This window comes from Choristoneura fumiferana, chromosome 25 (genome assembly GCF_025370935.1).
Source record: "Choristoneura fumiferana chromosome 25, NRCan_CFum_1, whole genome shotgun sequence".
Lineage (NCBI taxonomy): Eukaryota > Metazoa > Arthropoda > Insecta > Lepidoptera > Tortricidae > Choristoneura > Choristoneura fumiferana.
In genome coordinates this window covers 14,151,028-14,165,383 of record NC_133496.1, presented here as the reverse complement: position 1 = coordinate 14,165,383, position 14,356 = coordinate 14,151,028, and the positions used below count along the sequence as shown (strand labels likewise).

The 14,356-nt window shown below is 36.4% G+C and overlaps 1 protein-coding gene across 1 annotated transcript; it reads left to right on the top strand.

The window, feature by feature from the left end:
• Nucleotides 1-12,760: 12,760 nt before the first annotated feature.
• On the top strand, nt 12,761-13,731 carry LOC141442298 (3-oxoacyl-[acyl-carrier-protein] reductase FabG-like). Its single transcript, XM_074107257.1, has one exon. It carries the CDS (start codon nt 12,816-12,818, stop codon nt 13,578-13,580), a length of 765 nt encoding a protein of 254 aa, XP_073963358.1. The 5' UTR covers nt 12,761-12,815; the 3' UTR covers nt 13,581-13,731.
• The last annotated feature ends 625 nt before the right edge of the window (nt 13,732-14,356 follow it).

Sequence of the window (14,356 nt, the reverse complement as noted above, 5' to 3'; positions counted from 1 at the left end):
TTCAAAGAAGCGCGTCTGTCTGTCAAAACCATTCCTTTTTTAAGTGGGTTGGGTATCCAGCGAAATTTTTCAAGATACGGTATGTGAAATTTATACTTGGCATAAAATATGTGTAAAGTATGTATGTATGTATGTATTTTCTTTCTTTCAAAATCATTTGGAAACATATCGTCGGTTTATTCATGTATTTTTCCGTGGGGAAATTAAAGTAGCCTAATTCCGAATAGTGCTGCTATATGAAACTAAAGAAAGGTATGTGAACTTGTATTACCATACATCCATCATCTGTAACATCCTTCGTCATAAAAACCAGTTTAGGGATAAACTAATTGCTGGTTCTATTGGATTGTTCCAAATAATAAAGTGTCTTGAACTTGACTCCATTTATTACTAACAGTGAAACACATGTTAGTATGCGGTGGCGGGCGAGAGACTACTGAAGCTACACACCGTTTAGCCAGCGCGTGTTCACCATATCGCAAGCTAAGCAATCCTGTGTCCCTGCAGTAGCGTAAAACCCTCCCCCTGCATCGTACGCGGCTCGAACGTCCCATAATACCAGCAGTGTTGCCTTGCTGAATGGCAATGGAGACCTGTTGCACCACATACGAGCCAGAGCGAGGGTCGCAGCCCCTATCCCGCAATTGACGGCCCAACGAGCCTCATAGCCCTCGAGAGCTGTCTCGACCGTAACCGGCAGGACATCATACGCCTATTCCAAAGTGGAGTATTTAGTGTGTCTCAAATTCGCGGCGGCTTTTCAATTGATTTGACTAATGGTTGTTATGTAACGCCGGTTTCTTTGCGCGATAGAATCCGGAATATGGAAATTCGTTGAAGAATTAAAGAAACCGATATATAGCTGTAAACATTTGCTAGTTGAAGTGGCAATGGGCGGGCCACATAACTCGAAAAACAGATAATCGTTAGGGGAGAAAAGTTCTCGAGTGGCGACCACGAATCGGAAGATGAAGCGTGCCAAGCCTCCCACCAGGTGGACTGACGACATCGTGAGAATTGCGGGCAACCGGTGGATGCAAATGGCGAGTTGTCGTTCATTGTGGCGTACTAAGGGGCCTTTGTTCAGCAGTGGACGTCTTCCGGCTGATGATGATGATTCAATTTAAATCTGCCGCATGCATCCGGATAGCTGGGCCAAAGTTATCACCGATTTTGTTCCATGCGAAGGGCACCGGAGCAGAGGCAGACGTAGGAGGAGATGGTGGGATGAATTGGATTGTCTCCAGGCGGACTGGCACATTTGGCTAAAAGTAGAGACGAGTGGAAGATAAAGAGGACGCCTTTGCCCAGCAGTGGCACTACAAGCTAAATAAAAAAAAAGTGGTTAAGCTGAGCTAGCTATTATGTATGGAAGTCTACCCCAAGTAAAAACGTTACACAGTCGGATCCTGCGAAAATTAAATTCTAAAAGTGTAAATAAGCAACGAAGTACTCACATGAAGAGAGATAAACACGGCATTGAGGTTAAGAAAACTTTGAAGATAGAAAAAACATCCTGGTGAGCAGTTTGCGATGATAAACAACCAAAACACTAATTCACTAATCGGTTCCAATTCCAAATCTCAATAACATCGTGAGTATTTTTTCAAATTAACAGAAACTTTCACCCAATAATAACAGCAAATAGCGGGTAAAGTATCAGCTGTTAGTAAGTCTGTCTGACAAGCTCCGCTAATGTCAATGAGACGTTGACACTGCGATTATGCGTAATACGAACGCGGTGGAGAGCGTTTACGAAGACCGATTGCTTGACACATGTGATAGAACGAAATAAGATAGAAATACCCTTTATTTATTTATTTTTCCACTACATACCAGCGTTCACGAAGATAGCTACACTTAAATAAAGCTGGACCAAAAATGTCTGAATTACAGAAAAGAAAGGGAAAAATGGCATTTAGAAATATAAAAAATCTACCTGGTGTATCAACAACTTCGCAACCCATAGTTCCCACAAGTCATGCTACTGAAATAAATTCTGACAACATTACTAAGCGCAAACCTAAGAGACTATGCCTATCCGAAGATAACATTTCAAATATGTCTGACGATGATATTTTAAACAGTACGATCTGGGAATGTAATAGCCCCCAGTCATCAAATAGCCTACCAAACAGGTCAATTTTAGATCGTTCGGAAACGATATATCTTAAAAATGAAAACAGCCAATTAAAAACTGAATTATTCAGCGCTCATGAGGAAATAACAAAATTAAATACAGAAATTTCTGAATTGAAACAGACGGTCAAAGAGTTCCAAGCAAAAATGGATTCATACAAGAAAATACTATTAAAGGATACACCATCTAGAATAAATCAAAAGCGAAAGAAGCGACAAATCGTAAATTATGAAGGACAAAGTCTATTAGGAAATACTCCAGAGAAAAATGGTAATTTGGTTGTTGGCAGTACACTCATTGGCAGTACACCCCTCCCAAGTCCAAACCATGAAGCTAAGGAATTGGTAAATGGGAATAATAATAATACTAATGGAAAAGCAACGACAAATTACAATGGTACTTTCGACTTGGAGAATTCCGAGTCACCTGAGACTGCGGTGTCACCACCTATAGTAACCAATAATTTGACGCAGCACAGGGTCATGATACTTGCAGATGAAGATGGTAAATTTTTGGGTAATATTCTACAAGATCAACTGGGAAAGGGATTTCATGTCACTTCGTTTGTGAAACCTTTCGCAACCTTGGAAAAAGTTTTGGAATCGTGCACTTCATTATGTAAAGATTTCAGCAAGTCAGACTTTGTAATAATATTAACCGGATCACATGACAAAAATCCGTTTAAACTGCAGTCTTTTCTATATTACTACTTTAGCCAGCTTTCAAATACGAATATATTATTTGGTGAGATCTACAAAAATGCCTATTTAAATGTAGAGTTATTAAATTTTGTGGTGAATGGATTATGTTCACAATTTCAACACGTTAGACCTGTTACAATGTATGTTAAAGAAAGGGACTCATTAAAGCTAAATAAATTGGAAACATGTAAATCATTACTTAGAGACATTTTAAATATTAGTAATAAGTATAAATATTTTAATTATATACGAGATAAAAAAGTTAAGGAACTAAATGGAAAATCACATAGTCCTTTTAATAAAATGGATCCTATGGGAGAAAGATGTTGCGTCAGCGTTGAGACGCAAACGGATGTCAGTGGGTTGGATGGCTGTCTTTTTCGCCTCCAAAAACGAGGTCAGAAATAGCAGTAATATCCATGAAAATAGAAGAGAACACTTGGTAGGTAAAAATAACTGCACAGTATCAATTTTTCACCAAAATGTATGCGGGATTAGCACAAAAAAAGATGAACTAGAGCTATTCCTTGAGAAACTGGAAAATAAACCAAAAATCCTGTGCATTACAGAGCATTTCCTAAATACTAACAATATTGTTAACTTTAATTTGACTAATTATTGTACTGCGTCGTTCAACACTCGAACTAATATGAAAAGAGGAGGCTCTATGATACTGGTTGATAAGGATGAGAAGGAAAATTTCGAGAATATTTTGAAGTGTAATAATATGTATAAGAGGGAATATTTCGAAATATGTGCTATAAAGCACAAGGTAACTAATTTGAATATATGTTGCTTGTATCGTAATAATCCTAGTGCTAAACCTAACTTTGATATGTTTCTTGTCAGTCTTGAGAGGTGTCTGGAGTACTTCTTTGACAAAAAATGCATAATATGTGGCGACTTCAATGTTGACCTGTTGAGCGACAGTAAATTTAGGACAGATTTTCTGTCCTTGCTTAATTGTTATAATTTTAGACCTCTTTTTGATTCCGTGACCTATTCCTGTGGTGGCGCAGAGTCTTGCCTAGATAATATGCTCACAAACGTATCGGATGATTGTATCACTCGTTTAGATATTGATCATAACGGTTTGTCCGACGGCCATGCAGGGATTTTTAATGACATGGTCTTGCCTAGTGATAAGGTCGTTTTAGGTAAGGAGGATTTCATATTTGTTGAGAAACGATTATACAATGTTAATAACAACATTAAGTTTAGGCAAAACATAATAGAATATGATTGGAACAGGGAAGGAACAAACAGCTTTCTGAAGAAATTTCACGATATTTACAAAATGAGCTTCAGAAAGAGGAAAAAAAGAGTTAACCAGATAGCAAAAAATAAATTAAAATGGATAACACATGGTATTAAAACATCCAGCAAGATGAAAAGATTTCTAATCGCAGCTCACAAAAGAACGGACGATGCCTCAGTCGTAAATTACCGCGCCAGATATATAACACTTTTTAGAAGAGTCATCAAGAAGGCGAAACAACTAGCTGTTCAGTCTGAAATAGCTGCAGCTAAAAATTGTACAAAGAGTATTTGGGAGGTCGTCAATAGGCACAGAAACCTAAAATCAAATAAATCAAAGAATAACATAACACTCAAGATAAGTAATAGAATCATAACTAATCCTCAAGAGGTAGTAGATATTTTCTCTGAAAAATTTGACTATGGTAGATCAGAATTAGTCAATAGCCCTGAAGTTGCTTTGGACATGTTAACAGAATGTACAAAAAAACCAAATGAGGACATGTCTTGGAATCCAGTTACGCCAAATGAGGTTGAGAAAATTGTGAAAGATATGGTTCGCAAAAATTCTTTTGGGTATGATGAAATACCAATTACTATAATAAAGGACAATATAGATGTACTCGCGGTTCCACTTGCAAATTTTTTCAACAATTGCTACGAAACGGGCGTTTTCCCGGAACAGCTTAAAATTGCCCGAATATTGCCAATACACAAAAAGGGCTCAAAGTATGACCCAAATACTTATAGAAGTATATCACTGCTGCCTACTTTGTCGAAGATATTCGAAAAGATCATTAAAACAAGATTGGTAGTTCATTTAAATAGAAATCGGATTCTTAATATGAGACAGTTCGGATATCAAAAAGGAGTGGGAACAGCGGAAGCCATAGGCTCGTTAATAGAAGATGTTATAACGAAGCTCAATGACAAAAAGAGAGTAGCAGGGCTGTTTTTGGATCTCAGTTCGGCTTTCGATATGGTTGATCATAAAATACTTATAGAAAAGCTTAAATTCTATGGCGTGAAGGGTAGGACTTTGCAACTTTTTCAGTCATATCTAACTAACAGATATCAATTTGTGGAAATGAAAGGAATCGAGGATAAGCAGGAAATAACATACAAATCGAAAATGCGTAAGATAACGAGAGGTGTTCCACAAGGATCAATACTAGGTCCAATTTTCTTTATTGTATTTACAAACGATATGATTGATTCGATAACTAACTCACTGCAAGACACGAGTCTGGTCGTTTTTGCTGATGACACGAATGCGATAGTATGGGCAGACAATAAAGAACAGCTTAATGTTAAAGTTAACGATGCACTGAAGGCGTTTCATACTTGGTTTAAAGCGAATAATTTAAAGCTCAATACAAGTAAGACAGGAGCAATACTGTTCAAAACAACCGCACGGAGCACCGAGTATATTTATCCAAACTTAAATAATGAGAATATTGCCCTGGTTGACACGGTTAAGTTCCTTGGAGTGCATATCGATTGTAATTTGAATTGGAAGCAGGAACTGAACTCAGTTGAAGCCTCTATAAGTTCTGCATGCTATGCCATTAAAAGCCTAAGGGATGAGTTAACATTGAAACAACTCAAATCAGTATATTTTTGCATTGGTTGAATCGAAATTAAGGTACAGTATCAGGTTGTGGGGAAATAGTTATGACTATAATGTTAAAAAGGCCTTCATTATACAAAAGAGAGCAATAAGAACAATGGTGCGCATTCCACAATGGGAATCCTGTAGAAGCCTTTTTGCTAGCCTGGGAATATTGACTGCGCCATGCCTATATATTATGGTGTTACTCGCAGATTTAAAAAAAACCCTCAATGACACAGAAACCGATAGTGAGAGACAGATAAGGGAAAATACCAGACGCAAGGCATTACCACCAGCTATTCGTCCTAGATTAAGAGTTGTTCAGCACAGTGCAAAGTATCAGGCGACGAGATTATTCAACAGGTTACCCTCTGAATTAAAAACAATTACAAGCTATTATAAATTTAAACATAGCTTAAAGCAGTTTTTGTTAAAGGAGTGCTACTACAGTATAGACGAGTACATGCTTAGGTAAATTTATATTGGACTTTTGATGGATTTGTTTTTTGTGTTTTAATTTATTGTTGACATTTTTTATTTTTAGAATTGATCAAGGTATATTTATAGGTGTAACATTGAATGGTTGTTTTTATTTTTATTATTATTATTATTTTATTGAGGTATTATGTTCATACACAATGTAAATTGTTTTTGAATAAATAAACTGAACTGAACTGAACTGAACCACTGCTGGGCACAGGCCTGCTCTCAGAATGAGAGGGCTTGGTTCCACAGAGGCCCAGTGCGGATAATATAAATAAACTAGCTTTTGCCCGCGACTCCGCCCGCGTGGTATTCGGTTATCACGCGCTGCGTATGCGATAAAAAGTAGCCTGTGTCACTCTCGGGCCCAAAAACTATCTCTATGCCAAAATCACGTCGATCGACAAACACACAAACATACAAACACACAGAGGCCCAGTGCGGATAATATAAATAAACTAGCTTTTGCCCGCGACTCCGCCCGCGTGGTATTCGGTTATCACGCGCTGCGTATGCGATAAAAGTAGCCTGTGTCACTCTCGGGCCCATAAACTATCTCTATGCCAAAAATCACGTCGATCGACAAACACACAAACATACAAACACACTTTCGCATTAATAATATTAGTATGGATGACAAAATATTAATTGGCTATAAAGGGCTAACATTTTTTTAAGAATAGCATTTACCTGCAAATTTGTTAGCGTAGGTAGGTAGTCAAATTATTAATTATAGTATAGTTCATAACATTAAACGGATAATCCAGGACACATTAAAAAATGTGAATAAGGAATGTTTGTGCCAAATACAAGACAGTCACTATGTCAACTAGCCAGTTAGTGTTTAAAAAATCCCGCGGTAATTTGGAAAAATTACTTCTTAGTACATCTCTATGACCCCCAAGGACTAGGAATGTCTGTCACATTTCAAGTGTCCGTATCAGAAGAAGTTGATCACTAATTTGAAAACTTTTTATGCCTATCACTCGAAAATTGCTTGTTGATAAATAAATACTTACGAGTATTAGCGGATTTTTGTTTCGCGCAAGGGATACATCTGGCAAATACTAACCCCCTTATTCATAAACGACAATCAAACCTATTTTAGTTAAAATGCCGCTAAAATTCGTTGTCCTTATCTGTCACTCGACATTTGTATTTGTTAGAAAGGGACAAAGCATTTGTTAGTTAACATAGGCTTGTTAAGTTTTATGAATAAGGGGGTTAGTCTCTAACTTCAGCGGTTTTAGGTGTGCGCTGCCTGAGTCGGTTAATATGAGAAAAATCCTTCTTCTTCTTTTGTTCCGAATTTCATTTCTTCCTAACCGTAAGAATTCGGAAAATTTCGGAAAAATGTTTTAGCTATTATAATTTCCTAGTATCTAGTACAGAGTTACGGAGATAAAGCCACTTTGAATTGAAATAACTATAATCCCTATTATTACCTACATGTGCCTTAAAAATGTTCTTATTTCACCTCTATGATTTTCTAGAGATTATGTGGGTAAGGCCGCGAATTTTAACCAATGTGACATAGAAATAACATAAAAAAAATACGTGACGTTACCATAAAACGTAACGCAAATTTTTATAAAGCCTAGATCAAACTGGTAAAAATTCCCATTAGATAACGTATGTATGAAAAAAAAATACATGTCATATAATAAAGTGAAGTTTTTATTTTTACTAGAACTTTCTGACGATACTGATCTTAAATTCGTCCTATATGAGATCTATAGAGCTAAACATGAGAATGTGGAAGTAGAAGACGAACATCTTTCCAAAAGTGTATCTTTACATGCCTCTCTAACACTGCCAATAAGGTGCACATTTATAAGCATAACGAATTTGGATGTGGGTTTTTTATTCGACTGGATGGCAAACGATCAAATGAGTAAGAGATCAACACCGCCCATAAAGTCTGCAACGCCAGGGTATTGCAGACGCGTTGCCAACCTAGAGGCCTATGATGGGATACCTCACGTGCCAGTAATTTCACCGGCTGTCTTACTCACCACGCCGAAACACAACAGTGCAAGCACTGCTGCTTCACGGCAGGATTAGCGAGGAAGATGGTGGTAGCAATCCGGGCGGACCTTGCACAAGGTCCTACCACCTAGTTGTGAGCATGCTTGTGACTTCGACTGTACAAGCTATTAAATACCTCAAAGAAATGGCCAAACCCTAAATCACAGGTTTTACCAATTTAGGAAGTAGTATCTTAGTTAAGTGGACAATGTAAAAAGATGTTTTGGAAATAAATTATTATGATTATTAAGTTTAGGTAACAAATGAACTAAGTAGGTAAGTGAATCTCTCCGTTTGTCTCTCACTTTAAATACGCTATGCATGTAGCAGGACGTGAACACAGAACTCGCCACATTCTCTCTGTGCCGATCCCTGCACCTACAGATTAAAATTTATTTAACTTCAAAATATCCATCTAACTAACTTACTGTGCGTGCAGCAATTGGAAACCTAATAATAAACTGGTGTAAGTTAGAATTTTCTGTGTGAACTTCCCTTTACCACATTTTTTCGTTACGTTATGTACAAAATACGTAGCATTTTGTAAAAATGTAATGTAATCGTAACGAAAGTGTAACGTATTTTATACAAAAAATCGTTTATCATGGTGAATAACGACATTTTGAACATAATAACACATGCCACTTACATGGAAAAGATTACCCTATCGTATGAAAAAACAACCAGTTAAAAATAATCACTACTTACCCTTAAAATCGAACAAGCACTTTCGGCGTTTTTCTAAAAAAAACCTCCGCGTCACTTTTGATGGCTGTTTGTCAACTAACTGATGAGATTTATTTATCTCATCGATGTTGCCCTATTAGAGTATTAGTTGCCAGTGTACAAAAACAGATTTCTACCGAAATTGGCGTTAAAGGTAGCTTAATTAAGCGTCACCTAAGTATTCGTAACGAAAACGTGGTTTTTTGGCACGTGAAAAGAAATAAATATAAAACATGAAAATTATTTGATTATCATGATTCCGCAATCGGTAGGACTATCGTTATATCATAAAATTTTGTTTAACAAAATCATGATCATGAGAAGTTAAATAGCATGAAAATAATAAGGTATTAAGTACTCGTGGTCAAAAAAATAGTCAATTTCGTTACGTTTTGACGGTAATATATTTTTATTATTTTTTAAAAGGGTTTAAATCAATTATCTCATTTGCGACCTTGAGAGTTTATATCGTGTCATATAATAAAAAAAAATTAAACCTCTAGTTTTATCAGCGTTCCAAATTTGAAACGTCCAAATTGGTCAAAATTCGCGGCCTTACCCATGTCTGCTAATTTCAAGTCTTTAGCTCCAATGATTTATATAGACTGTGCGTTGTCTGTCAGTCAGTCATTCAGTAACGTTACTATTTTAAAGGGGGGTAAGATTTTCTGCGTAAATTATCTTTGAGCTATATATGGAACGTTGAACTAAATTGCTAGCTTTATTAATCCCTGGAGTTTAGTTGGTAATTCAAAACCCTACGTGTAGCGCTGACTACTCTTATACTTATACATAGATGAAACCCCTTTCCTGTAAGGTGGGTTATATAAGTAATGAAGCAGTTTTTGATAGGGTACTACGTAACATATGGTCGGGACATCATACTATTATTACAAATGAGAAAGTTTTATTCCCATGTGCTTGTGTGTGTGTGTGTGTGGGAGGGGGGCTGTTTGTTTTGCTGAAGCTGCTGAACAGATTTAAAGGATAGTTAGAAAGAAAGTAGACTTTTATTCAAAAACAATAAACAGAAATACAACAAAAAATAAATACGAAAATGAAAATACACGATTTCCTCTAAATGCTAAATTTGTAAGTATGTTTGTTTGTTACCTGTTCACGTCTACACTGCTAAGCCGATTGAGATTAAACTCGGTGCTCAAATAGTATAAGTTCCGGGGCCTTTCCCGGCATATAATAGTTTTTATCGCGTAAAATTGCATAGTTCCCGCGGATAGCGATAAACGAATTCTACGCAGACGGAGTCGTGGACAACGGCTAGTTACATATAAATAAGGCATTTTATTTTATTATCCTGATACAATTCTGGGATTTGGATTAAAATGTGTAAAATCCCAAATTCAACCGCGTAAGTCTATATCGATAATAATTATTGTACGTGTAATACATGGATGTTTGTGTGTATTTAGAGTCGAGTGTTATTTCTAATAAGTTTTTGGTAAACATTTCATTTTTATTACAAGCTTTTTGTGCTGACTGTTTGAAACTACATTTTGCATACCAAATTTCGATGCCATTAACCGTTGAAGAGTTCCGTCCTGCGGAGACGATCCTGGCCGGACTACCAAGATGTCACTATCAGCACGAAATTTACATAATTATGCCAAATTTCAAGTCAATCCGACAACTGGAAGTTGGTCGAATTTAACATTCAAGATTAGAATATAGACAGACAACGGGACAGGTGAAACTAAATAAAAGTTTGTACAAATACTTTCAATACTTTGACCGTTAACATGATATTTTGAAACTGAATTAGAATAAAATGAATTGGGTGGGTGTTCTTTGTGGAACGGAATTTCAATTTAACTGCCAAACATAATAGTAAATGAGTAAATTTTCGAAGATGATGAACCAACACCGCCTAACTGACAAATCTCGAACATGAAACGAGGGGTGCTGAGGTTCTCAAATGCTATGTTTCCAAAATATCCGTCGTTCAAATTGCTAAATTCGATTTCATGTTTACTATGCGTCTGCCGAGGATCGAAGCGTGTTAACACAAGCTGGACGGATCTGAACAATGCTTTCCATGCGGGCAGCCCAGATAAACTTTGAAATGGTCTCAGGGACCTAACAACCCGTAGTTTACTTTACCACCTAGTTCGAGAGTGTAGAATTGCATGCGTCAGACCTAAGTACGCCCGAATAATCATTCATGTAAATGGCATTTCTCAGGAGCGACATTATGTAGTTTTGCTTCGATACTAGACTGAGTGAATAGATTAGCCGAAGCCTGAATCATTTATTTTATTTTAAATATACATTTCAAAAAGCGGGCTAAAATTACAATAAGTTTTCCTGTATATATATTTTGCCTTACTCTAATTAAACCACTTATTTATTACTTAAAGGTTTTGATTTTAGTCGTGAAATAATGTTTACATAAATTTCTATTAAAATACCTAACACTAACTCGTGTTTATGTGCCACTTTGATAACTGCCTGTGCCAGACATAGACAAAGCAAAAACGGTTTTATAAAACAATTATATAGCTTTTTATGAGACTTTGACAGTATTTTGAAAGTCCATGAAAAGTCTCAATTTTTTATAGAAATTGTATATTATAATTAAATTAATTGTACTTTATTCAATTATGTCACAAACACTATTTATCTCCTTTTTGTTTGAAGGCATACAAAGTAGAAAACAATTGTAATATTTTAATAGCATTTATGTAACACGGTTAAACAATAAAGTTTATTCTATTCTATTCTATTCTAGCAAATCTATGCAACTGTCAGTTGAATTATGCATGGTGAAGTTTGGCAGAGGCCTTGTGCAGTTAGGTAGCTGGATTATTGACCTATAAAACACTTGTTACATAATATCCCTCTTATTACCTTGGCAGTGGAGATGTAGATCATTTTGAGCGCCACAGCCACTGACTAAGAAAATTCGAGAAAACAGTAAACGCTTATAATGTATTTGCAAAAGAGCCTTGGAAAATACAGTACCTACTCACATCGTCAATTTTATCCGCAAAGAATTTTTTACAGAATTGCCATTATCCCAATGAGAAATCATAATCTGTATCAGTATCAGTAATAAATACAATTAAAATAATATCACCTCTAAAATACAGTAGGTAGTGAACAGTACCTTGATCCCTAGGGAAAATAAAAGTAATGAAAATACCTGCTGACTGTACCGTGATGGAAATCCCTGCTATGCGTCGCATAACTTTATTAGACATTTTTTGCCACACTTTTTTAATTCTATAAAACTTAATTAAAAAGTTTGGGAAAGACTTCCATTATGCAGATTAATAATGTTTAATAAATGTAGTACTCATCATTAATAGTTATTGAACGAAGCATTTGAAGTTAATTTGAATAGAACTGCGTAAAAAGCTTTTGGAATACTTGATAAACGAAATAAAATAAATAAAAAATAAAATAATATTTATTCACAAAGCCAAAAATATGTCATAACAAAATACAATGAAAGAAACAGATAAAACATAATTTGTGAAAAGGTAAAGGACTCAGCAGAAATTCTAAGAGAAGAAACAAGTTTAATAAGATTGAGATCTTTATCTCTTGTATATTCATTTTCCCCAAAGCATTTGATATTTCACAAAGCCAGCGAATCGTATAGATTTTTCCTAATCACTGGGCGTAACACACAACATACGTAATAAACACAACACTTAATAAATAACAGACATTTAATTACCTCGTTGAGAAGGCCATTGATAAAGACAAAAAAAACGAAAGCATTATCTAATCTGTTATACACGAATGATTCGACAGTCGCATTCCGAGGTCAAAGTTGTTTGTTCATAAATAAACACGCGGCAGTGGCTGCTAGAACCAGTTAGTTGTTACTCGGGCGTCGGCGAAGATGGACTTCGAGAAGAGAGTAGTCGTGATTACTGGAGCGAGTTCCGGCATCGGAGCAGCTGCCGCCTTCCTGTTCGCCAAACAATCTGCCACGCTCGTCCTCGTCGCAAGAAACGAACAAAAACTAAACAACGTAGCAGCAAAATGTGAAGCCGAAAAAGGAATCAAACCACTCATAATCAAAGCCGAACTAAGTAGCGACGATGAGTTAAAAAATATCGTCACAAAAACCGTGGAAACATTCGACAAGATCGACGTTCTAGTAAACAACGCCGCAGTTGGAATGCGAGGAAGCATTCGCGATGGTATCGAACCGTACGATACGGTAATGGCCGTGAATGTTCGATCGATATATCTATTAACCAGTCTAGCAACGCCGTATTTAGTGAAGACGAAGGGTTGCATTGTGAACGTATCGAGCGTTGCAGCATTCAAGCCGATCAAAGATGCAGATTACTTGCCCTATTGCATTTCTAAAGCGGCCCTTGACCAACTGACAAGGTGTGTGGCATTGGAGCTTGCTCGTGACGGTGTTAGAGTGTGTTCGGTCAATCCAGGAGGTACAAAGACACCGTTTGCGGAAAACGCTGGGTTCAGTAAAGCCGAAGTGGAAATGTTGTACAAGGCACGTAATGAAAACTATCCACTGGGCAAAATGGCCGAAAGCGAGGAGGTCGCTGACCTGATTGTGTATCTGGCAAGCGATCGCGCGCGCAGTATCACTGGTTCAGTTTACGTAATAGATAATGGTGAAACGCTGATGTGATAACGCTTTAAGGATTTCATTTACTATCATAGCGTTTTTTAAAATAATGATTTGTGCATTTTTACGTAGTGAGTAGTTTTATAAATTAACGAAAATCTGTTTCAGCTGTATTATTGTAATAATCTTACTTAAATAAATTGAACTACACTCAGTCTTATTTAAAACCGACAATAATAAAAGTAGTTTGAGAACTCCACTTAAATATCCAAAATGATTACAAAAGATTTCTTAACTACAGAGACTTTTTGCTGAATTAAAACTATACTCGTAAGCCTTTTTCTAACTTACATGGTTATGAATATTGTTTTGAGCAAGCCAGCAAGAAAGTAAGAATCTTACAAGAATGAATGAATATAAGACACGAAATAAAGCCCAACATACATAAATAAGCTAACAGGTAACGCCGTGCTAATTTAGTTCCTGCTCCTTTGGCTATTAGTCTTCATTTTGAACGGCGGAAACGTGTTGGAAGCGTAAAGCCAAACGAACGGTGGACGCAAATGAGGAGTAACACACGCGTACAACGGACGACGTGATAACTTGCGTACCAACAATATAATACTTTATTAAAACACATATATTTTTGTAAACTCTCTTTTATGGGTAGTATATTGGTATAGTTTTTCGCTTATAAGAACAGATGTGGGTAGATTTTGAAATTTTGCAAGCGTTTGGCAGTTATAGATGGAAATAACCGGCAATGTAAACTTGCTACTTAATAGGTGAAGCACTTATCATATTATGTGGTTCATTCGTTAATTTTGTGTTGCTCTTGT